Consider the following 27,444-nt stretch of genomic DNA (forward strand, 5'->3'; position numbering starts at 1 on the left):
AACAGCTTGGTGTTCATTGGGTGAGCGGCCTTCGGCCGGGGATTTAAGTCTTTCTTCTATGGACAGATGCCAACGCCGGCTACGCGACAGAAACTCCTTCTAAATAGAAATTTTTGTTGTGTAACCGGCCTTCAGCCGGGTATTTAAGACTTTCTCCTATGGACAGATGCCAACACCGGCTACGCGACAGAAACTCCTTCTAAATAGAAATTTTTGTTGTGTAACCGGCCTTCGGCCGGGGTTTTAAGACTTTCTCCTATGGACAGATGCCAATCTCCTTTAAAACAGCTTGGTGTTCATTGGGTGAGCGGCCTTCGGCCGGGGATTTAAGTCTTTCTTCTATGGACAGATGCCAACGCCGGCTACGCGACAGAAACTCCTTCTAAATAGAAATTTTTGTTGTGTAACCGGCCTTCAGCCGGGTATTTAAGACTTTTTCCTATGGACAGATACCAACACCGGGTACGCGACAGAATTTCTTGTTAAATAGAATATTTTTTTGGGTGACCGGCCTTCGGCCGGGGTTTTAAGACTTTCTCCTATGGACAGATGCCAATCTCCTTTAAAACAACTTGGTGTTCATTGGGTGAGCGGCCTTCGGCCGGGGATTTAAGTCTTTCTTCTATGGACAGATGCCAACGCCGGCTACGCGACAGAAACTCCTTCTAAATAGAAATTTTTGTTGTGTAACCGGCCTTCAGCCGGGTATTTAAGACTTTCTCCTATGGACAGATGCCAACACCGGCTACGCGACAGAAACTCCTTCTAAATAGAATATTTTTTGGTGTAGCCGGCCTTCGGCCGGGGATTTAAGACTTTTTCCTATGGACAGATACCAACACCGGCTACGCGACAGAATTTCCTTGTTTTTGTAGAGTTCTAAGGCCCATATCTTTTGATCCACAACAGATACAGCCACATATCGCACCATTTTGGAAAGGGCAAATTGGAGAGGGACTATAACGGACCCAAGTTCGACTTTTTGGGAGTTTTTTCAAAAAATCGGGGACCAAAAACCCAGTTTTTTGACTATATCTCCAAAATGGTTTGAGATATTAAATATTACCACTCAATGGAAAGGTATTTTTATAATATTTAAAATGATACCCATATTATATTAACCGGATCCGTAGAATCGGATATAACCGGGTACCCGTACCCGAACATCCGGCTCAAATAACCGGGTAACCGGGTACGTCCACAAGAAAAAAGATATCCCCATAATTAGGGTAAAAATACCTACCTTTGGAAAAAATTTCAGAAAAATCTGATCGTTTTTACTAAACTAGAGTTAAGCCAGATATTCTTTAATAATTCACGACCACGCCTACAGTTGGTCCTTGAAAACATATTCTTTGAAAATCAAGCCTAAAATTTGTATTCCTTGAAAAAAAAAATTCTTTAAAAATTGTTATTCCTTGAAAAAAAATCTTTAAAAATCCATGTCTAATATTTTAATTCCTTAAAAAGATATTCTTTAAATATCCAGTTGGTCCTTGAAAAAAATATTCTTTAAAAGTCCACACCTTTAGTTGGGTCTTTTTTAAATCCACGGCTATAGATGGTCCTAAAAATATTTTTGTTCAATCTACGCCTATAGGTGGTCCTAAAAATATTTGTGAATGAAAAAATAATTTTTAAAAATCCATGCCTATAATTGGTCTTTAAAAAATATCCATAATTGGCCCATGAAAAAATATTTCACGCCTTTATTACGTTCCCGCTTTGACAAGGTCTCCATATAAATGTCCCGACTCACTTTGGGCACTACCGAAGTGGCTATAATTAGTCAGTTTGTTTTTCTGTAATTTATTTTTTTTTATTATTTTTTTTTTTAATTTCCATCACATTTTCAGGGATTTGGTGACCAATGATCCCATTCTTGTATTTCATTGTACAGAATCAAGCCAGGACTTTGGGTCGATATAACTTGAGAGGCCGCATACAATTCATAATTTGCATCCAAGGCACCATTTTCGACGCCACACTTCAACAGATGTTTGGCAGCACCTAAAGCTTTGCTCGAAGGTAATTTAGCTAAAAAGACAAACAAACATTTATAAGGAAAAAATGTTATCACTTAAAACATTCGCACCTACCACTAAAATCTCCAATAAATGCAATGCCGGTACCATTTCGATTATAACCATAGGTATGCGAACCGGCAACATGCCAACCAGTCCCCTCGTACACGAGACCATCACCGCCGATAAGGAAACTAAAATTGAAATTCATGAGAGGTAATTAAAAGTCGCATTTAAATGACACACATACACACAACAAAATCAGCAGAAGCAACAACAACAACAAAGAATTTTGCAATCAAGCGGGGGGATTTTTTCGTTTCGCAATCAATTATTTCTTGATAATCTGAAATGTGTAAATTCTTCCAGCAGAATTGACAACAAAGTAAAGTCAACAATTGGTAGAATAGCGATGAGAAAGGCACTAGCCATTTAAAATTTATCCCACTCCGACAAGGTTAGGCACTTCAAAAACCGGATAATGAAGCTAGTCGTATTTAATAGCTTTATTAAACACCAATTGACCTATATTGGCAATTTTCTGGGAAGAATACTAAACTATATTCTTTAAAGATCGACGCCTATAGTAGGTCTCAAAAAAAATATTTTAAAGATCCACGCCTATAGTAGGTCTCGAAAACATTTATTTTAAAAATCCACGCCTATAGTAGGTCTCAAAAAATTTTATTTTAAAAATTCACGCCTATAGTAGGTCTTAAAAAATATTTTTTAAAAATCCACGCCTATAGTAGGTCTTAAAAAATATTTTTTTAAAAATCCACGCCTATAGTAGGTCTTAAATTTTTTTTTTAAATCCTCGCCTATAGTAGGTCTTAAAAAAATATTTTTTTTTTAAATCCACGCCTATAGTAGGTTTAAAAAAATATTTTTTTAAAAATCCACACCTTAAAAAAATTTAAAAATCCACGCCTTAAAAAATATTTTTTTTTTAAATCCACGCCTATAGTAGGTCTTAAAAAATAATTTTTTAAAAAATCTACGACTTGTGGGTGCTTGAAAAAAATATTTTTTTAAAAATCCACGCCTTATTTGAGTTTTTGAAAAAAAAATATTTTTTAAAAATCCACGCTTTGAAAAAAATATTTTTTTAAAAATCCACGCCTATAGTAGGTCTTAAAAAAATATTTTTTTTTTAAATCCACGCCTATAGTAGGTCTTAAAAAATAATTTTTTAAAAATCCACGCCTATAGTAGGTCTTAAAAAAATATTTTTTTAAAAATCCACGCCTAAAGTAGGTGTAAAAAAAAATATTTTTTTTTCCACGCCTATAGTAGGTCTTAAAAAATATTTTTTAAAAATCCACGCCTATAGTAGGTCTTAAAAAAATATTTTTTTAAAATATACTAGGTCTTAAAAAATATTTTTTTAAAAATCCACGCCTATAGTAGGTCTTAAAAATATATTTTTTAAAAGTCCACGCCTATAGTAGGTCTTAAAAAAATATTTTTTTAAAATATAGTATGTCTTAAAAAATATTTCTTTAAAAATCCGCGCCTATAGTAGGGCTTAAATATATATATATATATATATATATATTTAAAATCCACACCTATAGTAGGTCATGGAAAAAATATTCTTTAAACAGTAAGGAAAGTTCAAAAGTCGGACGGGGTCGACTATATGAACCCTTCACCACTTTGGGTACATACAAGAGATGTTCCGTTGCATACATATTTTTTTTGTTATCACTCAATATTCAATTTAATACCCTCTGCCAAATTTCGTGTAAATTGAACAAACATAGGCCCTTCGGTGCACTATTTACATAAAATCGAACGAAAATATATAAGACATATATCAAAATCTGAACCGATTTCAGAAAACCTTATCATACATAATTTGTTTCCTCAATTGCATTGGCTATACACAATTTTGCTCAATCGGACAAATTTGCTGTATCATTCACCAGAAAACGGACGAAAATATATATGGGAGATATATCCAAATCTGAACCGATTTTCAGGAAACTTAACATACATCATTCTAGACCTAATTCATTTCGCTATGCCAAATTTCGTGCAAATCGAGAGATATATAGGGACTTTGGTACACCATTTACGTTAAATCGGACGAAAATATATATGGGAGCTATATATAAATCTGAACCGATTTTCAGGAAACTCAACATACATCACTCTAGACCTAATTCATTACGCTGTTCCAAATTTCGGGAAAATCAAAAGATATATAGGGACTTTGGACACAATTTACCTTAAATCGGACGAAGATATATATGGGAGCTATATCTAAATCTGAACCGATTTTCAGGAAACTTAACAAACATCATTCTACACCTAATTCACTACGCTGTGCCAAATTTCGTGCAAATCGAAAGATATATAGGGACTTTGATACACCATTAACATTAAATCGGACGAAAATATATATGGGAGCTATATCTAAATCTGAACCGATTTTCAGGAAACTTAACACACATCATTCTAGACCTAATTCATTACGCTGTGCCAAATTTCGTGCAAATCGAAAGATATATAGGGACTTTGGTGGACCATTTACATTAAATCGGACGAAGATATATATGGGAGCTATACCTAAATCTGTACCGATTTTCAGGAAACTTAATACACATCATTCTACACCTAATTCACTACGCTGTGCCAAATTTCGTGCAAATCGAAAGATATATAGGGACTTTGGTACACCATTTACGTTAAATCGGACGAAAATATATATGGGAGCTATATATAAATTTGAACCGATTTTCTCGAAACTTGGCAGACATCACTCTATGCTCAATTCAGTACGTTATGCAAAATTTGGTGCAAATCGAAAGATATATAGGGACTTCGGTGCACCATTTACATTAAATCGAACGAAAATATATATGGGAGTTATATCTAAATCTGAACCGATTTTCAGGAAACTTAACACACATTATTCTAGACCTAATCCATTTCGCTATGCCAAATTTCGGGCAAATCAAAAGATATATAGGGACTTTGGACACCATTTACATTAAATCGGACGAGAATATATATGGGAGCTATATCTAAATCTGAACCGATTTTCAGGAAACTTAACATACATCACTCTAGACCTAATTCATTACGCTGTCCCAAATTTCGGGAAAATCAAAAGATATATAGGGACTTTGGACACAATTTACCTTAAATCGGACGAAGATATATATGGGAGCTATATCTAAATCTGAACCGATTTTTAGGAAACTTAACAAACATCATTCTACACCTAATTCATTACGCTGTGCCAAATTTCGTGCAAATCGAGAGATATATAGGGACTTTTTTACATTAAATCGGATGAAAATATATATGGGAGCTATATCTAAATCTGAACCGATTTTTCCCAATTTCAATAGGGTTCGTCCTTGCGCCAAATAAGTGACCTATGCCAAATTTCATCCAAATCGGATCATAAATGCGACCTGTACTTTGTTCACAAAAATACATGGACGGATAGACGGACAGACGGACATGCGTAAATCGACTCAGAAAGTAATTCTATTTCTATCTCGTTTCCTTTTGCCTGTTACAAACATATGCACAAAGACATAATACCCTGTACCACAGTGCGGTGAAGGGTATAAGTATTCATTAAAAATCCACGCCTATTGTAGGTCATGGAAAAAATATTCTTTAAAAATCCATGCCTATAATTGGTCACCGAAAAAATATTTTTTTAAAATCCCAAAAAAAAGAATATTCTTTAAGAAAAGCACGCCTATAATTAGTCCTCCAAAATATTTTTTAAAAATCCACGCCTATAGTTGGTTCTTGAACAAATATTCTTTGTTTTTTAAAAATCCATGACTATAGTTTGGTCCCATAAAACTCCACCTGAACTCACTTATAGGCGATATCATCCAATCCCTGCTCCGTTATGCCAAAGTGCTGCATATTTTGTAAAAGTTGGGCACACTGGAGAAAATCGCTGCATTCCGGCGTGACGGTGTGATGGACGATCACATATTTTACCGGCAAGGGTCGGAAATCGATGTCTTTACTTAATTTGCCACCCCATTGACGTTTCAGTTTGATACGCGGACAATCGGCACCCGAGACGACATAAGTGAAGCAAGCGATAGCCAGAAACCGGTAAACGATTTTAAATAGCATTGTTGTTGTTGTTGTCGTTGTTTGCAGTTTTAATTTAAAGCGAAATCTTCTTCGCGGAATGTTAAATAATGAGATGCTATGGAACGACTGAGAACATATTCGAAATTGTAATAATATTTAAATATTTGCAAACATTCGAAACTATTGAAGCGTGGTTGAGAGCGAGAATGAGAAAGAGGTTTTTTTGCAATGGGGATTTTTTGTCGTTTAAATTATGTTTTTTGTTCGGGAGATCGTGATAATGAAGATGTATGGTATGTGTTATACATACATACCTACAAACATATTGCTGATGGTACATATTTGCATAGAATTGAAGATAAGTAAAGACAGTTTCAATTCGTCGACATTTAAAAAAATAGTAAAAAGAATAAATATTAAAATATAATTTTAGATGAAGTTCGAAAGACGTGGATTTGAAAATAATATTTTTTCCATGACCAACTATAGGCTTGGGGTTTTAAGGAATCATTTTTTCAAGAAAGGCGTAGATTTCTTAAGGTCTAAAAACATTTGTCGTTGATTTTTAAGAAATATTTTTTTAAAGGACTAACTAAAAGCGTGGATTTAAAAAAAAAATCAAGGAGTAACTATAGGTATGATTCGCGGCAGCAAAAAACATGGTAGTTAGCAGCACCAGATTCAAGTATCTCGATTCCAAACAAACTCCAAACCCAGTAGAGTTAAACAGGGAGTTCCCCAGGGTGGTGTGATTTCTCCGGAACTGTTTAACCTCTACCTTTTCGGTATTCCACGCCCTCCGGACGGCATTGAAATCGTTACGTATGCAGATGATTGTACGATTATGGCGTCGGGTCCCATTGTTGAAGACATATGTATGAGGTTGAACGCCTATCTCATCGATCAAAGCGAGGAATATGAAAATATCCGCCTCGAAGTCGTCAGCCGCACTATTCACCACATGGACTGCGGAGATGAGAATGCCGTTGAATGTGCAGGTCGAGGGGCATACAATTCCCACCACCAACTACCCCAAAATACTCGGGGTCACATTCGACAGCATGTTCAAATCGTCCGCGCAAACCACAGCTATCTGCGATAAGCTGAAAAGTAGGAACAAGGTCCTCAAGTCGCTTGCCGGCAGCACTTGGGGCGCAGATAAGGAAACCTTGTTGTCCTCTTACAAAGCGATAGGTCGGTCTGTGGCTAGCTATGCGGTTCCAGTGTGGTCTGCGAATTCCAATGATACGCAATGGAGAAATATGCAGACCTGTCAGAATGCCGCCCTGAGGACAGCGACAGTTTGCCTCCTCATGACACCAGTGGATCATCTTCATGAGGAGACAAAGATCCTTCCCGTACGTCAGCATAGCAATATGCTTTCGTTGCAGTACCTGCTCGGGTGTTTCAGGGACGATCATCCCAACCATCATATGGTGGATAGGACTCCCCCACCCAGGCGTGTCAGGAAGAATCTGCATGATCTAGAGAGAGAGGTCCAACGATACAAAAGGGAGCATCTAGATCAAGTTGCCTATCGAGCAGGTCTGAATGGCATTCATAGAGATGCAGTAGCCACAGCGCTGAACGGTTACAAAGTGAATGCCGTCCCCGGAGCTCACCCCCGACCCATAGCAGCTAAAGAACGTCAGCTGCACAGACAAACCAGAGTAGTTTTGTCTCAGTTACGTTCTGGATGGTGCACTCGGCTCAATTCGTATTGGGCACGGATTGATGACCAGGTGCAGGATGTCTGCCCAGCATGTGGTACAGGCCTTCATACCACACTGCACTTGTTCAATTTCCCAGCCAAACCTACTCACCTCACTCCGGAAGATCTGTGGTTACAGCCAGTGGCGGTAGCTGCATTTCTAAATCTGGAGATAGAACTGGAGGAAACTTAACAGGAAACATACAATTCATACAAACTGCTACAACAACGACAACAGTATCTCGATTCCACATTCAAGCATCTCACAAGGCCACTTGGATTTCTCCCGATCGAACAACGAGGAACCAAATCTATCGTGTTTTGATAGACGGAAGGTATTCATCCAGTGTTTTAGACGTCCGATCGATCCGGGGAGCGAATATCGATTCGGACCATTACCTTGTGGCAGCCAAGATACGCAACCGTCTTAATGTAACAGCAAAGGTGCGATCTAATGTAACACGCCCCCTTGCCCCCTTGGTCCCGATAATAATATGGAAGCACAATGGCAGAGAATTGCCCACTCTCTACCAACTGCAGCAAAAGCAACACTTCGGTACCAAAAATCACCATAAAGAAACCCGTGGTACGATCAGGAGTGTCGTAATGCTACTGATATGAAAAAAAAACGCAGCGTATAGGGCAACCCTGCAGACAGAAGCAACACGTAATGCGATAAGGAGCGAATATCGATTCGGACCATTACCTTGTGGCAGGCAATGTACGCACCCGTCTTAATGTAGCAGCAAAGCTACGATCTAATGTAACACGGAAATTTGACGTCGAAAAGCTGCAAACACAACAGATAGCAGAAACCTACTCCGCTCAACTTACCCAACGGCTTGACGAAAGCACCCCTGGCCCCGAAAAATATAGAAGCACAATGGTAGAGAATTGTCCACTATCTACAAACTGCAGCAAAAGCAATACAAAGACCACCATCAAGAAAACCGTGGTACGATCAGGAGTGTCGTAATGCTACTGACATGAAAAAAACGCAGCGTATAGGGCAACCCTGCGGGCAGTAGCAATACGTAATGCGATGGAAAACTATCGGAAGAAAAGGAGAGAGGAGAAACGTATTTTCAGAAAAAAAGAAGAAAGAACAAAAAAGCGTGATCAAATCAAACGGGTAAAACACCAAAGCCTTCGGTTTGGTGCAAGCACATCTTCCTGTAGAGATAAAGAAGGAAACCTGGTGACAGATACAGACAGCGTGCTGAGGATCTGGAAGGAGCATTTTGAAAAACTTCTGGTATCAAATAGTAGCGGTGAAGAGGATACCCTAGAACCAATAATAGATGACGGTATAGAGTGTACACCACCTAGTCAAGATGAAGTCTGAATAGCAATCAATCGGCTGAAGAAATATAAAGCAGCAGGTACCGATGGGTTACAAACCGAACTATTCAAGACTGGTTGTCAGATGCTGGTAAAGAGCATGTACCAGGTGATTAGTACAATTTGGCTAGAAGAATGCATGTCCAATGATTGGAATCTCAGCACCCTATATCCCGTGCACAAAAAAGCAGACAAGACGATATGTGCCAACTATAGAGGAATAAGTTTCCTTCCCATCGCACATAAAGTACTATCCAGCGTACTGTGTGAACGACTGAAGCCAATGGTCAATGACATTATTGAACCATACCAATGCGGCTTCAGACCTGGCAAATTCACCATTGACCAGATTTTCACTCTGCACCAAATCCTGGAAAAACCCCCACGAAAAACACATCGACACATTCCACCTATTTGTCGACTATAAAGCCGCATTTGACAGCCCTATTCGTTCAGAGGTGTTTAAAGCCATGTCTGCGTTTGGCATTACTGCAAAATTAATACGGCTATGCAGGATAACTTTAAGTGGCACAAGATCAGCAGTTAAAGTAGGAAAGGACCTCTCGGAGCCCTTTAATACCGAACGAGGATTCAGACAAGGTGACAGTTTGTCGTGTGACATTTTTAACATCCTGCTGGAAAAGGTCATACGAGAGGCAAAAGTGAACAGAAGTTGCACTCTGTACACCAAAAAACACGTGTTACTCGCCTACGACATAATGTGTCGAACTCTGAGAGCGGTAACAGCCACCTTTGAACAAATTGAGAAGGAGTGTGCCAAAGTGGGTCTGGCAGTAAACGGCGAGAAGACCAAGCTGATTGTGTCAACGCTCAAGACGCCCAGTAGGCTCGGACCAACTGTGGAACTTGAGAGCTACAGCTTCGAGGTAGTCAAAGATTTTATATACTTTGGTACCGCCATAAACAAAATGAATTAGTTTTGAAATTCGGAGAAGGAAAGTGATGGCCCGCCAGACCAAACCCACACTCTACAAGATGCTGATACTACCCGTGCTGTTATATGGATCTGAAGCATGGGTACTTGCCAAGCAGATGAGGCAGCTCTTGGCGTTTTTGAGAGAAAAATTCTCCGAAAGATCGATGGGCCGATCTGCGTTGACGGTGAATATCGGCGTCGAATGAACCATGAGTTGTACCTGCTATTCTCGGGCATCGGCATTGTTAGACGTATTGAGTTGCAGCGACTAAGTTGGCTAGGTCATGTTGTGAGAATGGAGCCCAGAGGGCATATTAAAGCGAACCAGCTGATTGTTCACGCAGAAGGGGAAGACCAAGAATACGATGGAAAGATCAAGTCGAAGACAACATTGCCGAAAATGGTCTTTCAAATTGGAAAAACTTCGCAAAAGACCGACGCGCCTGGAAATCTTTTCTAAGCTGGGCTTATGGAACGAAATTTCTGTCACAAGCCAGCTAAGTAGTAATAGGCGTGGATTTTTAAAGATAATTTTTTCCATGACCTAAAATAGCCTTGGATTTTTAAAGATTATTTTTCCCATGACCTACAATAGGCGTGGATTTTTAAAGAATATTTTTTGTAGGACCAACAATAGGCGTGGATTTTTAAAAAAATATTTTTTTCATGACCTACAATAGGCGTGGATTTTTAAAAAAATATTTTTTTCATGACCTACAATAGGCGTGGATTTTTAAAAAATATTTTTTTCATGACCTACAATAGGCGGGGATTTTTAAAAAAATATTTTTTTCATGACCTACAATAGGCGTGGATTTTTAAAAAATATTTTTTTCATGACCTACAATAGGCGTGGATTTTTAAAAAATATTTTTTTCATGACCTACAATAGGCGTGGATTTTTAAAAAATATTTTTTTCATGACCTACAATAGGCGTGGATTTTTAAAAAATATTTTTTTCATGACCTACAATAGGCGTGGATTTTTAAAAAATATTTTTTTCATGACCTACAATAGGCGTGGATTTTTAAAAAATATTTTTTTCATGACCTACAATAGGCGTGGATTTTTAAAAAATATTTTTTTCATGACCTACAATAGGCGTGGATTTTTAAAAAATATTTTTTTCATGACCTACAATAGGCGTGGATTTTTAAAAAATATTTTTTTCATGACCTACAATAGGCGTGGATTTTTAAAAAATATTTTTTTCATGACCTACAATAGGCGTGGATTTTTAAAAAATATTTTTTTCATGACCTACAATAGGCGTGGATTTTTAAAAAATATTTTTTTCATGACCTACAATAGGCGTGGATTTTTAAAAAATATTTTTTTCATGACCTACAATAGGCGTGGATTTTTAAAAAATATTTTTTTCATGACCTACAATAGGCGTGGATTTTTAAAAAATATTTTTTTCATGACCTACAATAGGCGTGGATTTTTAAAAAATATTTTTTTCATGACCTACAATAGGCGTGGATTTTTAAAAAATATTTTTTTCATGACCTACAATATTATTCACTTACTTGTAACCAATATCCTTAAATTTCTTTTTGTTCACATGAAACTGTTGTATATCCTGGACGAATTTCGAACATTGTTCAAATTTTGAACATTCCGGCGTTACGGTATGATGAAAGACGACACGTTTAATCGGTATGGGACGATAGATGACATTGTCTGTGGTTTTACTACCCCATTGATGACGCCATTTTATTTCAGGGCAATCTGGTGTGAAATTCATTGACGAATTACAATTGCAATCGGCCCGACAATTGGAAATTGCAAAAAATAAAACGATAACGAAAGTTAAAAGCCGCACGATTGAGAACATCTCTAAATAATATCGAAAACTTAACTGCATACAAATTGTGCAGTGAATGCAATATTTATAGCAGTGATAATTTTTAATATTTTTTTGCAATATCATTTTTAGCGGAGATGCCATTAATCATAATGTGAATGAATCGAAAGTCATTGTCTTCGAAGTATTTGAGATTTTCAAAGAAATATATGTGATGTTATTTACTATCAATATAAGTATTAAACAAGTAACAAGGGGAATTTTATAAAAACTATAAGGTATTCGCTCTAATAAAAATTAAAAAAAAAATAATAATTACAAAAATATTCAAATTTATTTATTGAAAACTAATTTTACTATATACATTTTCTCTTCTATTTATGTGCTGACCAATGATCCCATTCCTGTATTTCATTGTACAATGTCAGACCTGGACTTTTTGTGGATGAGACTTGTGTGGCGCCCAATAGTTCATAATGCGGATCCAATGCCCCTTTGGCAACACCACATGCCAAAAGTTCTTTTGCTGCCTTCAAGGCTTTGCGATTTGGCAATTTTTCTGCAAATATCAATTTTATTTAGGAGATTCTGTTTAAAAATTCTTTCAAATGTCAGTATTCTTACCCATGAAATTACCAATAAATCCAATACCAATGCCATTTTGATTATAACCATATGTATGGGCACCTCTAACATACCAGCCAGTACCCTCGTAGATTACACCATCATTTCCGATAAGGAAACTGTAAAGAAATGAAAAAAAATTATAGAATATTTTCTTGTATCCAAAGTCCTTCGAGATAGGACTTGTAATGAATATTTGTACAAGGACTTTTAGAACTACATGTGTGGGTTTCAATAATATATAATTTAAGCGAAACTGTTAGAGCTACAGACGCCTATGGTTGGTACTTCTGTAAAAATCCTCGCCCATATTTGAACCTTGAAAAAAATGCTGTAAAAATCTTTGCCTATAGTTGATCTTCAAAGAAAATAGTGTTTTTTAAGTCCACTACTATTGTTGGTCCTTGAAAAAAATCCTTAAAATCCACGATTTGGTCATTGAAAAAATCCCTAAAATCCACGATTTGTTCCTTGAAAAAATTATCCTTAAAATCCACGCCTATATTTGGTCCTTGAACAAAATCCTTAAAATCCACGCCTATATTTGGTCCTTGAACAAAATCCTTAAAATCACGCCTATATTTGGTCCTTGAACAAAATCCTTAAAATCCACGCCTATATTTGGTCCTTGAACAAAATCCTTAAAATCCACGCCTATATTTGGTCCTTGAACAAAATCCTTAAAAACCACGCCTATATTTGGTCCTTGAACAAAATCCTTAAAATCCACGCCTATATTTGGTCCTTGAACAAAATCCTTAAAATCCACGCCTATATTTGGTCCTTGAACAAAATCCTTAAAATCCACGCCTATATTTGGTCCTTGAACAAAATCCTTAAAATCCACGCCTATATTTGGTCCTTAAAAAATATTCTTTAAAAATCCACGCCTATATTTGGTCCTTAAAAAATATTCTTTAAAAATCCACGCCTATATTTGGTCCTTAAAAAATATTCTTTAAAAATCCACGCCTATATTTGGTCCTTAAAAAATATTCTTTAAAAATCCACGCCTATATTTGGTCCTTAAAAAATATTCTTTAAAAATCCACGCCTATTGTTAGTTGGTCCTTGAAAAAAATATTCTTTAAAAATCCACGCCTATTGTTAGTTGGTCCTTGAAAAAAATATTCTTTAAAAATCCACGCCTATAATTGGTTCTTTAAAATATATTATTCTTGCACACACACACTCACTTGTAAGCAATGTCATCAAAATCCGACACACTCATATGATGATGTTGCATATTTTGTAAAATTTCGGCACAATCCAAAAATTTAAAACATTCCTTTGTTACCGTGTGATGGATAATTACATATTTCACTGGAACGGGACGGTAATTGATGATTGTGCTCGGTTTACCACCCCATTGACGTTTGAGTTTGATACGCGGACAATTGCTGGAATTCGAATCGCCACTAGCCTCAATCAAAATTTGAGAGAAACTCAAAATAAGACCGATCGACACTATAGAGAATTTCCACATTTTTTTGTTGTTATTTAACAAAGAACAAATAAAACGCCCCAGGATGTTTGTCAGTCAAAGACCGAAGAATAACTAAAGAAAAATTCTGGATTAGTGTGAGTTTTATATGGGGCAAAGGTGGGAACATTTCTGTGTTTCGTGTAAATAACATCTTACTCATTCATGATTTTTTTTACCTTTTGTTGTTTTTGTTCTTATTAGTTATTGTTTGATGCAAAACTGAAGACTGGTTTGCCACTGACCACATCTTGGTAACGACTAAGCCCAGATCAATTTTTTTTTCATTTAATGTTTGGTTAATTAGGTTTAGGCACATAACGTTTTGCGGTTTAGCTTATTCATACAGATTTCGTTATCTCCTCTCACTTTTCCTAATGCACTAATTAACATGTCACTGACTTCGGTGCCCCAGGTGAATCCCCATCATGTGAGTTACAACAACGAGTTTCCACATGGTAATTGTAACCATTTGCATTTCTAAAGAATATTTTTTTAAGGGCCAACTATAGGCGTGGATTTTTAAAAAAATATTTGTTCCAGGACGAACTATGTGTGGAGACTAAAAAAAGTATTTTTCAAGGACCAAGTACAGGCGAAGAATTTTGAAGTATTTTTTCAAGGACCAAGACCAAGGAATTTTAAGAATATTTGTCACTGAACTAACTAACTAGGCGTGGAATAAAGAATATATTTCAAGGACTACCTATAGGCGATGGGAGTGAATTTTTATAAGGACCAACAAATATATTTCGAACGACCAACAATAGGCTTACTTACATTTTTAAAAGAATATTTTTAAAGGTCAACAGTAGGGTGTATTTTTAAAGAATTTTTTTCAGGGACCAGCCGAATGCTTGAATTTTTTAAAAAAATATTTTTTTCAACGAACAACTATAAGCATGCATTTTCATGCACCAACTATTGGCGTGGATCTTTAAAAGTTATTTTTAGAAAATCATTTTTTTAACAACGTACTTTTGCATCACATTTTTTTTTGACACTGTAGCTGTTAATTCTGTGGCTTCGAAATATTTTAATGGTGAATTACTAACTTCGTAAGTGGTGGCTAAAACGACATATAGATGGCGCAACTTAGCTTAGACAAATACCATCATAGAGGATTTACAAAATTCATAGCCAAGAAATAAACCTCTTCAACAATTAGAGTTCCGATTTTACTCGTCAGGTCGTGAATTTTTAGATTAAGAAGTGAAAAGGTGAAGGGTTGGGTTATCGTTTTTCTTCCTAATCTCAATCGAAGGGGCTGTAAAATCTGTTAAATCGCGATAGAGGTCGCAATAAAAAACCAGTAAGGAAAGTAGTAAAGTCGGACTGGGTCGACTATATGATACCCTTCACCACTTTGGGTATATTTTACATATGTATCCTAACAGACGACGCGTTTTGTTATAAATCTATATCTGAACCGATTTCAGGGAAACTTGCCAAAGACTAATTTATATAACATCAGTTCGTTGTGTCAATCGGCCTAGCTATGGATCTTTTCACGAAGCTTAGCAACATCATTCTAGACTTTATTCAGTACCCTATACCAAAATTCGTGCATATCGAAAGATATATGTAGGGTCTTTGGTGCACCAATTACCTTAAATCGGATGAAAATACATATGGGAGCTATATCTAAATCTGAACCTATTTTCACGAAACTTAGCAGACATCATTCTCGATCTTATTCATAACTCTGTGCCAAATTTCGTGCACATCAAAAGATTTCCAGGGACTTTAGTGGACTATTTACCTAAAATCGGACGAAGATATATATGGGAGCTATATCTAAGTCTGAACCGATTTTCACGAAACTTTGCACAGATCATTCGTGACCTTATTCATTACGCTGTGCCAAATTTCGTGCAAATCGAAAGATATATACTTGGGTGCACCATTTACCTTAAATCGGACGAAAATATATATGAGAGCTATATCTAAATCTGAACCGATTTGTCCCAATTTCAATAGGGTTCGTCCTTGGGCCGACCAAATGACCTGTGCCAAATTTCATCCAATTCGGATCATAAATGCGACCTGTACTTTGTTCACAATTTAACATGGACAGACAGACAGACGGACGAACGGATATGCATAAATCGACTTAGAAAGTGATTCTATGCATATTCTCAAAAGGAACCATGGGTCTATCTCGATTATTTTTGCCTGTTACAAACATATGCACAAAGACATAATACCGTGTACCACAGTGTGGTGAAGGGTATAATTAACATAGAGATTTTAAATTTTGTAGAGATACTACTTTTATCTCCAGGATTTTTATACCCTTCACCACACTGTGGTACAGGGTATTATGTCTTTTTGCATATGTTTGTAACATGCAAAAATAATCGATTTAGACCCATGGTTCCTTTTGAGAATATGCATAGAATCACTTTCTGAGTCGATTTATGCATGTCCGTCTGTCCGTCCGTCCGTCTGTCCGCCCATGTATTTTTGTGAACAAAGTACAGGTCGCATTTATGATCCGATTTGGATGAAATTTAGCACATGTCACTAATTTGGCCCAAGGAACCCTATTGAAATTGGAGAAAATCGGTTCAGATTTAGAAATAGCTCCCATATATAATTTCGTCCGATTTAATGTAAACGGTCCCTATATATCTTTCGATTTGCACGAAATTTGGTATAGCCTACTAAATTAGGTCTAGAATGATGTGTGCTGAGTTTCATGAAAATCGGTTCAGATTCAGATATAGCTCCCATATATAGTTTCGCCCGATTTTAGGTAAATGGTGCACCAAAGCCCCTGAAAATCATTTGATGTGCACGAATTTTGGCAAAGCTTATTAAATGAAGTCTAGAATGATGTGTGCTTAGTTTCGTGAAAATCGGTTCAGATTTAGATATAGCTCCCATATATAGTTTCACCCGATTTTAGGTAAATGGTGTACCAAAGTCCCTTTATATTTTTCGATTTGCACGAAATTTGGCACAGAGTACTGAATTAGGTCCAGAATGATGTGTGCCAAGTTTCGAGAAAATCGGTTCAGATTTAGATATAGCTCCCATATATAGTTTCGACCGATTTAAGGTAAATGGTGCACCAAAGTTCCTATATATCATTCGATTTGCAAGAAATTTGGCATAGCGTACTGAATTAAGCCTAGTACGATGAAAATCGGTTCAGATTTAGATTTAGATATATATGAAAATCGGTTCTGATTTAGATATAGCTCTCATATATATTTTCTTCCTATTTCATGTAAAGTCCCTGTATATCCTTCCATTTGCCCGAAATTTGGATTTGTAAGTAAATGAAGAACTCAAAATGTGGACCAATGCAAAAAAACATACTGAAATAAGTGTAACCTAACATGTGACAAGTTTCGATTAAATCGGTTTAGATTTCGATATTTTGCTTTAAATTTAATTACATAATTTTGTCCCTTTGTAAGAAGCAACTCTATATTTGACCAAAATTTAGTATAGGTTGCAGAATGACATGTGTAATTTCATGTTTATGGTCCTTCAAAAATGCGACGTCTGTTAGGATTCCATCTGTTGGATATACCCAAAGTGGTGAAGGGTATCATATAGTCGCCCCCGACTTTACTACTTTCCTTACTGGTTTATACTAAAATAGTTATGCAGTTTGTTCCGCGTTTTGGGTTTGGTCTAAGACTCTGTTGTAATCATATCACTGCGGATAATATCGAGATAAAAAACTAAAACGTAAGGTTCGATAATGAACTATATATGAACTATAACCCATATTTAGGCCTAGCCCCAGCGTGGGAGGTACCAGAAGGAGTGCACTGATATTCCCCATCTTCGAACTTGAACTAAGTTTGGAAGAAATAATAACATGGCCAAAGTTTGGATGAAATCAAATTTTTCTGAAACAAATTTGGTCCAAAGAAACATGGGGTCTAGAACCATTTTAACCGTGTCAAAGTGTATACATCCTCATTAGCCATAAGGCTGAAGGTACAATTAACCATTAAAAATTTCTGAAATTTGTATTATGGTTTACATAATCCGTTTTTAGAAATGTCGGTATAGGTTCACTTTTTGGCATGTGCCCTATATTTTCATTTCTAGTACCTGTCAGTATATCTTGTTTATATTAAAATAGTTATCTGATTTGTTCCGCGTTTTGAGTTTGGTTCTAAGACTCTATTGTAATCATTTCACCTGCGGAGGATAGCGAGATAAAAAATTAGAACGTAAGGTTCGATAATGAACTATAGCCGCATTTAGGCCTAGCCCCTGTATGGAGGTTTCAGAAGGGGTGGACCGATATTCCCCATCTTTGAATTTGAATTATCAATTAAAAATTTCTGAAATTTTTATTATGGTTTACATAATCCGTTTTTAGACATGTCGGTATAGGTCCACTTTTTGGTATGTTCCCTTTATTTTCATTTCTAGTACCTGTCAGTATATCTATGGTGGAGGGTATCCAAAGTTCGGCCCGGCCGAACTTAACGCTTTTTCACTTGTTCTTCTTAATCTCAATCGAAGGGGTTGTTAAATCGCGATAGAGGTCGCAATTTAAAAATTAACATAGAGATTTGAAATTTTGCACAGATACTACTTTTACTGCTATGATGATTGGTATTGCAAAATGGTATTGGACTAAGTTTCAGGGTAGTCATCTCATTTCCGGGTAAATGGGGATTTTTGGTACCACTTTTTATTTAAATTTGCTCTAATATGATTGATTTTAGGCATTTTGAATTTGCACCTCATGGTGGGGATTAAAAAAAAAATATTTTTTCATTGCACTATTAGCCACTATAGGCGTGGATTTTTAAACGAATAATTTTCCAGGGTCGCCAGAGGCGTGGATTTTTAAAGAATACTTTTTAAGGGTCGTCAGAGGCGTGGATTTTTAAAGAATACTTTTTTTAAGGGTCGTCAGAGGCGTGGATTTTTAAAGAATACTTTTTTTAAGGGTCGTCAGAGGCGTGGATTTTTAAAGAATACTTTTTTAAGGGTCGTCAGAGGCGTGGATTTTTAAAGAATACTTTTTTTAAGGGTCGTCAGAGGCGTGGATTTTTAAAGAATACTTTTTTTAAGGGTCGTCAGAGGCGTGGATTTTTAAAGAATACTTTTTTTAAGGGTCGTCAGAGGCGTGGATTTTTAAAGAATACTTTTTTTAAGGGTCGTCAGAGGCGTGGATTTTTAAAGAATACTTTTTTTAAGAGTCGTCAGAGGCGTGGATTTTTAAAGAATACTTTTTTTAAGGGTCGTCAGAGGCGTGGATTTTTAAAGAATACTTTTTTTAAGGGTCGCAAGAAGAACTATAAAAAATGGGTTGAGGCGTCGTGTTAGTTGCCCACACTCGGAAAATCCCTCCTACTATGAAAAAGCAAAGAAAAAGAAAAGAAAACCTCCCTAATGTTGACGACCCCCGCAAACGTATAAATGACCACGATCAGCGACTCTGCACTTGGAATGTGAGCACGTTGTACAGAACAGGCGCAGTGTTCGCTTTGGCGGATGTACTCAAGAAGTACAAAGCCGATATTATTGCCTTACAGGAAGTACATCAGATGATTACGCCCTGTATTATAGTTGCCATGAAACGAGACATGAATTTGGCTGCGGATTTAAGGTTAACAGAAGAATAAAAGACCTCGTCTCGAGATTCACTCTAGTAGATGAGCGAATTGCTATAATCCGCATAAAAGCAAAGTTCTTCTACATTAGCCTTATTTGCGCCCATGCTCCGACGAAGACAAAGATGAGCAGACCAAAGACATATTTTATGAGCGCCTGAAACAGCATATGATCGCTGCCCTGGCCATGACATTAAAATTCTGCTAGGAGAATTTAAGGCAAAAATCGGAAGGGAGAATATCTTTGGCCCCACCGTCGGAAAATTCAGCCTTCGGGAAGAAAAATCCTGACAACGGCATGAGGTTAATTGACTTCGCAGCAGCAAAAAACATGGTACTTAGCAGCACCAGATTCAAGCATCTCGATATACACAATGCCTCCTGGATTTCTCCTGATCAAGCAAAGATAAATCAACTTGATCATTTAGTGATAGACGGAAGGCATTCATCCAGTGTATTAGACGTTCGATCGATCCGAGGAGAGAATATCGATTCGGACCACTACCTTGTAGCAACCAAGTTTCGCACTCGTCTTAATACAACACGGAAACTCGAAGTCAAAAAGCTGCAAACACAACAGGTAGCCGAGGCCAACTCCGCTCAACTTACCCACCTGCTTGATGAAAGCACTTCCTGTCCCGATAATAGTATAGAAGCACATTGGTAAAGAATTTCCCACTCCCTACAAACTGCAGCAAAAGCAACACTTGGGTACCAAAAACCACCACCGAGAAACCCATGGCACGATCAGGAGTGTTGTAATGTTACTGATGTGATAAAGGCATCGTATAGGACATAGATGAGGTCATAAAAGCAATTAATCGGCTCAAGAACTATTCGGCCGAACTATTCAAGACTGGTGGTGGCATGCAAGCATGCAACAGCTGATTAGTACAATTTGGCTAGAGGAATGCATGCCCAACGATTGGAATCTCAGCATCCTGTGTCCCGTGCACAAAAAAGGATACAAGACGATATGTGCTAACTATAGAGGAATTAGCCTTCTTCCCATCGCATATAAAGTGCTATCCACTGTGCTGTGTGAACGATTGAAGCCAATGGTCAATGACATTATTGGATCATACCAATGCGGCTTCAGACCTGACAAATCCACCATTGACCAGATTTTCACTCTGCGCCAAATCCTGGAAAAGACTCACGAATAACACCTCGACACATACCACCTATTCGTCGACTATAAAGCCACATTCGAAAACCCTATCCGTTCAGAGGTGTTTAAAGCCATGTCTACGTTCCTGCAAAATTAATACGGCTATGCAGGCTAACTTAAAGTGGCACAAGGTACGCAGTTAAAGTCGAAAGGACCTATTGGAGCCCTTCAATACCGAACGAGGATTCAGACAAGGTGATATTTTGTCTTCTGACCATTTTAACATCCTGCTGGAAAAGGTTATAAGGGACGTAAAGGTGAACAGAAATGACACTTTGTACACCAAACAACACATGTTACTCGCCTACGCTGATGACATCGATATAATGGATCGAACATTGTAACAGCCACCTTTGAACAAATTGAGAAGGAGTCTGCCAAAGTGGGTCTGGCAATAAACGGCGAGAAGACCAAGCTGATGGTACCTACGCGCAAGACGTCCAGTAGACTCGGGCCAACTGTGGAACTTGAGAACTACAGCTTCGAGGTAGTTAAAGATTTTATAGACCTTGGTATTGCCATAAATAAAACGAATGACATCAGTTTTTAAATTCGGAGAATGATTGTGATGGCCAACATATGCTACTATGGTCTGAGCAAACAACTCAAAAGCAGGGCCACCTCCCGCCAGACCAAACTCACATTTTACAAGACGCTGATACTACCCGCGCTGTTATATGGATCTGTTGCATGGGTACTTGTGCAAGCAGATGAGGCAGGTCTTGGGGTGTTTGAAAGAAAAATGCTCCGAAAGATCTACGGGCGATCTGCGCCGACGGTGAATATCGGCGTCGAATGAACCACGAACTTTACAATTTATACGCGGACATCGACATAGTCAGTCGTATTGAGCTGCAGCGACGACGATGGCTAGGCCATGTTGAGCGAATGAATGAGAATGCCCCAGCTCAAAAGGCATATAAAAGCGAGCCTACTGATGGTTCCCGTAGAAGGGGAAGGTCACGAATCTGTTTTCTGATCTTGGAACATCGTGGAACGTGGTCATCCAGGCGTGAATTTTTAAAGAATATTTTTTTAAGTGTCAATTATAGGCGTGGATTTTTAAAGAATATTTTTCAAGGACCAACTATAGGCGTGGATTTTTAAAGAATATTTTTTCAAGGACCAACTATAGGCGTGGATTTTTAAAGAATATTTTTTCAAGGACCAACTATAGGCGTGGATTTTTAAAGAATATTTTTTCAAGGACCAACTATAGGCGTGGATTTTTAAAGAATATTTTTTCAAGGACCAACTATAGGCGTGGATTTTTAAAGAATATTTTTTCAAGGACCAACTATAGGCGTGGATTTTTAAAGAATATTTTTTCAAGGACCAACTATAGGCGTGGATTTTTAAAGAATATTTTTTCAAGGACCAACTATAGGCGTGGATTTTTAAAGAATATTTTTTCAAGGATCAACTATAGGCGTGGATTTTTAAAGAATATTTTTTCAAGGACCAACTATAGGCGTGGATTTTTAAAGAATATTTTTTCAAGGACCAACTATAGGCGTGGATTTTTAAAGAATATTTTTTCAAGGACCAACTATAGGCGTGGATTTTTAAAGAATATTTTTTCAAGGACCAACTATAGGCGTGGATTTTTAAAGAATATTTTTTCAAGGACCAACTATAGGCGTGGATTTTTAAAGAATATTTTTTCAAGGACCAACTATAGGCGTGGATTTTTAAAGGCGTGGGTTTTTAAAGAATATTTTTTCAAGGACCAACTATAGGCGTGGATTTTTAAAGGCGTGGGTTTTTAAAGAATATTTTTTCAAGGACCAACTATAGGCGTGGATTTTTAAAGGCGTGGGTTTTTAAAGAATATTTTTTCAAGGACCAACTATAGGCGTGGATTTTTAAAGATTTTTTTTTTTGGTACTATAGTACAAAACTTAGGGGTGGATTTTAAAATATATTTTTTTTTTTCAAGGACAACCTATAGGCGTGGATTTACAAAGAATAATATTCAAGGAGTTATCATCGATTTTGGATATTTGAAAGGTGGACCTCATTGTGGAAGCTTTTAAAATTAATCCTGTTTTTCAGTTTTTTAACGACTTTATAAAAAGTTGTGAATAATTCGCTGTACATTTTTTTATTTTCATTTTTAGTGGAATTACGGACCCTACCCTCTTTCAGCATCCAACAGTTATTTGATATCATCAATCATTTGAGAGAAATGCAGACGATGGCAATGAGATATTCCATAAAAAATATGTAGTTAACTTTTACACACACATACATATATAATGGACCACATCACATCCATATATTAAATATTTTTTTCTTGTCTTTCATTCTAAAAAATTATTTTTTGCGGTTGTCTTGAAGAATTGCCGGAGAAATAGTTTCAATGAACTAGAATCTTTTTTCTGAATGGCCATGTATTGGAACGAAGTTCAGTTACTAGTTATGTGTGTATGGAAATAAGTTAACTTTAAGAATGCTGGTGCTGATTAATATTTTTAAAACACAATGAGAGCGAATAATAAAATAATCAAGGGGAACCAATTCAGTGGAGCAAAATGTATTAAGAATTGTGGAGGAGGAGGAGGAGGGGATCGCTACAAAAGAGTAGGTGAATATGTTACAGATAAACCTCTTTAAACCCGCGATAACTGACTAGAAGCATACAATAATATTTCAATATCCTAAGATGTATTCATCAGAAGATATGTTCAATCAACATCATAAGAGTCTTATCTGTTCAAAGACACATTCGGTTATTTGATACGGCAGCAAAAATACCGATCTCCAAGGAAAATACCATACAAGTTAATATCAAATTACTTTATTTTATATTGATTGCAAATTTCAATTCAGTTTTTTTTATATATATTCTACAAAGAAATTCTTTTCGCCACTTCTTGGCTGGTTGACTGTCTCTGTGAAATGAAGTGATGCCGATAACACCAAGCCAATGAACTTAAGAGACAGTAGAAGTTATGAATTGAACCCGCACATATTCTTGTAAGAATGTGAGATGAGATTTTTTTTTGTTATGGGAGTTGATTTTCGATGTAATAGAGCACATGGTACGGGACAGATGGTGTAAGGTGCAGCAGCATCATGTTGAAATCTAGATTTCTTTAAGATTTAATTTCTAATTTATCTTAACGAATCTATAAATGGCGTATATCGTTGATGGTTAACGATTTTTTTAAGATTTTTTAGGTATAATTTTTAAGGACTAAATATGTTCGTTAATTTTTATAGAATATTTTTTTAATAAACAACTATAGGCGTGAATTTTTATAGAATATTTTTTTCCGAGAACCAACTATAAGCCTACTATAGCCGTGGATTTTTAAAAAATAATTTTCAAGGCCCAATTAAAAAAAAAATATTTTTTCGAAGACTAACTATAGGCCTGGATTTTTAAAAAAATAGGCGTGGATTTTTAAAGAATATTTTTTCAAGGTCCAATTGTAGGCGTGGATTTTTATAGAATATTTTTCCGAGGACCAACTATAAGCCCACTATAGCCTTGGATTTTTATAGAATATTTTTTCCGAGGACCAACTATAGGCCCACTATAGCCTTGGATTTTTATAGAATATTTTTTCCGAGGACCAACTATAGGCCCACTATAGCCTTGGATTTTTATAGAATATTTTTTCCGAGGACCAACTATAGGCCCACTATAGCCTTGGATTTTTAAAAAATATTATTCAAGGACAAATTAAAAAAAAATATTATTCAAGGACCAATTAAAAAAATGTGTGTTTCGAGGACTAAATATAGGCTATAAAAGCATCAATTTTTAAAAAAATTAAATAGATGAAAAAATACATGTGTGGATTTCACGGACCAAAAATAATTAAAATTTTTAAAGAAAAGTTGTTCAAGGACCAAATAATGCCAAAGATTTTCAAAGAATATTTTTCTAGGACCAATCAAAGGTATGAATTTTTTAAGTACCAGATATAGGCTTGGATTATTAAAGAGTATATTTTCAAGGACAAAACATACGCGTGGATTTAAAAAAAATATTTAGGACCAACTATAAGCTTGAACTAATATAGGATTTTTAAGAACCCACTATAGGTGTGGACTTTACGGAGTAGGCGTTGATTTTCAAAGACACTTCGGCAATTCTTCTTTCAAAAAAAAAAAAAAAAAAAAAAATTATACATATTGGTTCAAGTTGCCGGGTAGCCCCCATAAACCGTACCTCCCAAATTTCAGTATTTTGGAGAATTTGGGCAACCGAACTGTCATTTGGTATTTTTTGTATTTTTAGTAAAATATCTCCCTATCAATTGTAATTTTTGAACCAAGTTACGAGGTAGTTCCCATTTAGTGAAACCCTCATTATTTCGTATTTTGGGCAGGTTTCTCAACTGAGTGCGTTTCAATTTCAGTTCTCAACTCTCCCTACCAAATATTAATATATAGGGTACAGCCCTTCAATAGATATATTAAGATTTTAGCGGCATTTCTCATTAGCATTACGAAGTTGCGGTGATTTGACATTCCGGGACCTCGAATTACTAGCCATTGACCATTGAACCATTGGGGAGGCCGTTAGACTTCCATCTATTGTTGAGGCATCATTGGAAAGGTCTCCATATGTTATTTTCTTATTTATTTGGGCGACAAGGACAAGGAGTAATCTAGAGCACGACTACAGAAATCCAATATTTCGTTTTTTTCTAGAGTCGAGATGTACAAAATTTTAAGGGAAAACCCCTGGGACTATCCAATCCAAATTATATGTCCTTGTGTCCAAAGTGAATAAGGCCACAAAGAAATTTTTATTGACCACAATTACCAAAATCGGACATCATGGGATAGGTCTCGTCGTGGTCTTTCCAATATTGCAATTTTTTTCCAGATTCGAGATATAGAGAATTTTCCGAATATTCGGAAAATTCTCTATTCGGAAAATTCTCTATATCTCGAATCTGGAAAAAAATTGCAATATTGGAAAGACCACGACGAGACCTATCCCATGATGTCCGATTTTGGTAATTGTGGTCAATAAAAATTTCTTTGTGGCCTTATTCACTTTGGACACAAATTTCCTCGAAGAAGTCAAAATTTCCTCGAAGAAGTTTTCAATCCAACCAAACAGTAACACTTACACCTGGACAGCGGAGATGCGACTACCTTTGGAAGTGCAGGTCGATTGGTCCACAATTCCGACCACCAATTACTTCAAGGTTCTAGGGGTCACATTCGATAGCATTTATAAGTCGCCCGCGCATGCCACAGCTAATTGCGATAAGATCAGGAGCAAAAACAAGGTTCTCAAGTCGCTAGTCGGCAGCACTTGGTGAGCTGACAAGGAAATCTTGGTAACGACCTTGCAATAGTAAAATATGTGGCGCCAGTGTGGTCCGCTAACGTTATTGCATTGCAGTGGAAAAGTATTCAATCCTGCCAGAATGCCGCCCGGAAGACTGCAACAGGGTGTCTCCTCATGACTCCAGTAGACCACATACATGAGCAGACGAAGATCCTTCCTGTGCGTCGACACAACATGATGTTGTCGATGCAAAATCTGCGTGGGTGTTAAAGAAGTAGCCATCCAAATCATTACCTAATGTATAGGTACCCCCTAAACATGTCAGGAAGGTTCTTTATCTCTATCAAGCAGGATTGTGTCGTATTCACACGGATGCAGTTGAGGAAGTAATTCGAGAATATCGTGGGAATACGCTCCTCGGTGATCATCCGCCTGCGATAGTTGCAGTAGCTACCCCGACAAACCAAAGTGGTCTTGGCTAAGATCACGATGGGGTAGCCCCCTCAATTCTTATTTGGCACGAATATCTGCCCGGCGTGTGGTAATGGTCCACATGACTCGTTACACATTTTCAACTGTCCAGACAAACGACGATATCACCGTTGACGCAGATCGGACCATAGATGTTTCGGAGAATTTTTCTCTCAAACACTCCAAGAGCTGCCAAATCTGCTTGTGCAAGTACCCATGCTTCTAATCTATACACCAGCACGTGTAGTATCAGTGTGAGCTTGATCAGGTGAGAGGTGTCCTTGTTTCTAAATTGCTTACTTAAACCATACACCTTCCTCTCCGAATTTAAAAACTGATTCGTTCAAAGGTGGCTTTTGCGGATCCAATCTTCGTCCCATTATGCCGATGTCGTAGGTGTACAGAGTGTCATTTCTGTTCACGTTTGCCTCTCGTATGACCGCGTTCGGTATTAAAGGGCTCCGAGAGGTCTGTTCCGACTTTAATTGCTGACTTTGTGCCAACTAAAATTATACAGCATAGCGGTATTAATTTTGTAGGAATGCCGAACGCAGACATGAGTTTAAACACATCTGAACGTATAGGACTGTCGAATGCGGCTTTATAGTCGACTAATAGGTGACATGTGTCTATGTGTTTTTGGTGGGTCTTTTCCAGAATTTGCCGTAGTGTGAAAATCTGGTCTATGGTGGATTGCCAGCCTGAAGCCGCATTGGTAGGGTCCAATAATGTCATCACACTAGATAACACTTTATATGGAATGGGAAGGAGAATAATTCCTCTATAGTTGGCACATATTGTCTTGTCTTCTTTTTTGTGCACGAGGATGCTGAGGTTCCAATCATTGGGCATGCATTGCTCTAGCCAAATTATACTAATCAGTTGGTACATGCTCCTAAACACCGGCCTTGAATAGTTCAGCTGGTAATCCATT

General features: G+C 37.0%; 2 protein-coding genes across 2 annotated transcripts; both read right to left on the reverse strand.

Moving 5' to 3' along the window:
* Nucleotides 1-1,838: 1,838 nt before the first annotated feature.
* Nucleotides 1,839-11,844, reverse strand: LOC133331723 (peptidoglycan-recognition protein SA-like). The gene is made up of 4 exons (XM_061540099.1): nt 11,627-11,844; nt 5,875-6,189; nt 2,100-2,218; nt 1,839-2,037 (listed from the first exon to the last, which is right to left on the reverse strand). The coding sequence occupies exons 1-4, from the start codon at nt 11,842-11,844 to the stop codon at nt 1,853-1,855; spliced, it is 837 nt and encodes a 278-aa protein (XP_061396083.1). The 3' UTR covers nt 1,839-1,852.
* A 434-nt stretch (nt 11,845-12,278) lies between these two features.
* Nucleotides 12,279-14,014, reverse strand: LOC133331724 (peptidoglycan-recognition protein SA-like). Its single transcript, XM_061540100.1, has 3 exons — nt 13,725-14,014; nt 12,529-12,647; nt 12,279-12,463 (listed from the first exon to the last, which is right to left on the reverse strand). Exons 1-3 carry the CDS (start codon nt 14,012-14,014, stop codon nt 12,279-12,281), a joined length of 594 nt encoding a protein of 197 aa, XP_061396084.1.
* Nucleotides 14,015-27,444: the final 13,430 nt, after the last annotated feature.

The sequence above is a fragment of the Musca vetustissima genome, unplaced genomic scaffold (assembly GCF_032173495.1).
Source record: "Musca vetustissima isolate MV318-11 ecotype Yass unplaced genomic scaffold, APGP_CSIRO_Mvet_v1 utg49225, whole genome shotgun sequence".
In the NCBI taxonomy this organism is placed as follows: domain Eukaryota; kingdom Metazoa; phylum Arthropoda; class Insecta; order Diptera; family Muscidae; genus Musca; species Musca vetustissima.

What these genes read in the sequence shown, in the direction of transcription:
- LOC133331723 (XM_061540099.1), bottom strand. Translation starts at nt 11,844, where the DNA reads ATGAATTTCACACCAGATTGCCCTGAAATAAAATGGCGTCATCAATGG. An exon ending in TTGGATGATATCGCCTATAA is followed by an intron (nt 2,219 to 5,874) that starts GTGAGTTCAGGT and finishes TTTCAATTTTAG; the next exon opens with TTTCCTTATCGGCGGTGATG. An exon ending in ATTTATTGGAGATTTTAGTG is followed by an intron (nt 2,038 to 2,099) that starts GTAGGTGCGAAT and finishes TTGTCTTTTTAG; the next exon opens with CTAAATTACCTTCGAGCAAA.
- LOC133331724 (XM_061540100.1), bottom strand. Translation starts at nt 14,014, where the DNA reads ATGTGGAAATTCTCTATAGTGTCGATCGGTCTTATTTTGAGTTTCTCT. An exon ending in TTTGATGACATTGCTTACAA is followed by an intron (nt 12,648 to 13,724) that starts GTGAGTGTGTGT and finishes ATTTCTTTACAG; the next exon opens with TTTCCTTATCGGAAATGATG. An exon ending in ATTTATTGGTAATTTCATGG is followed by an intron (nt 12,464 to 12,528) that starts GTAAGAATACTG and finishes TGATATTTGCAG; the next exon opens with AAAAATTGCCAAATCGCAAA.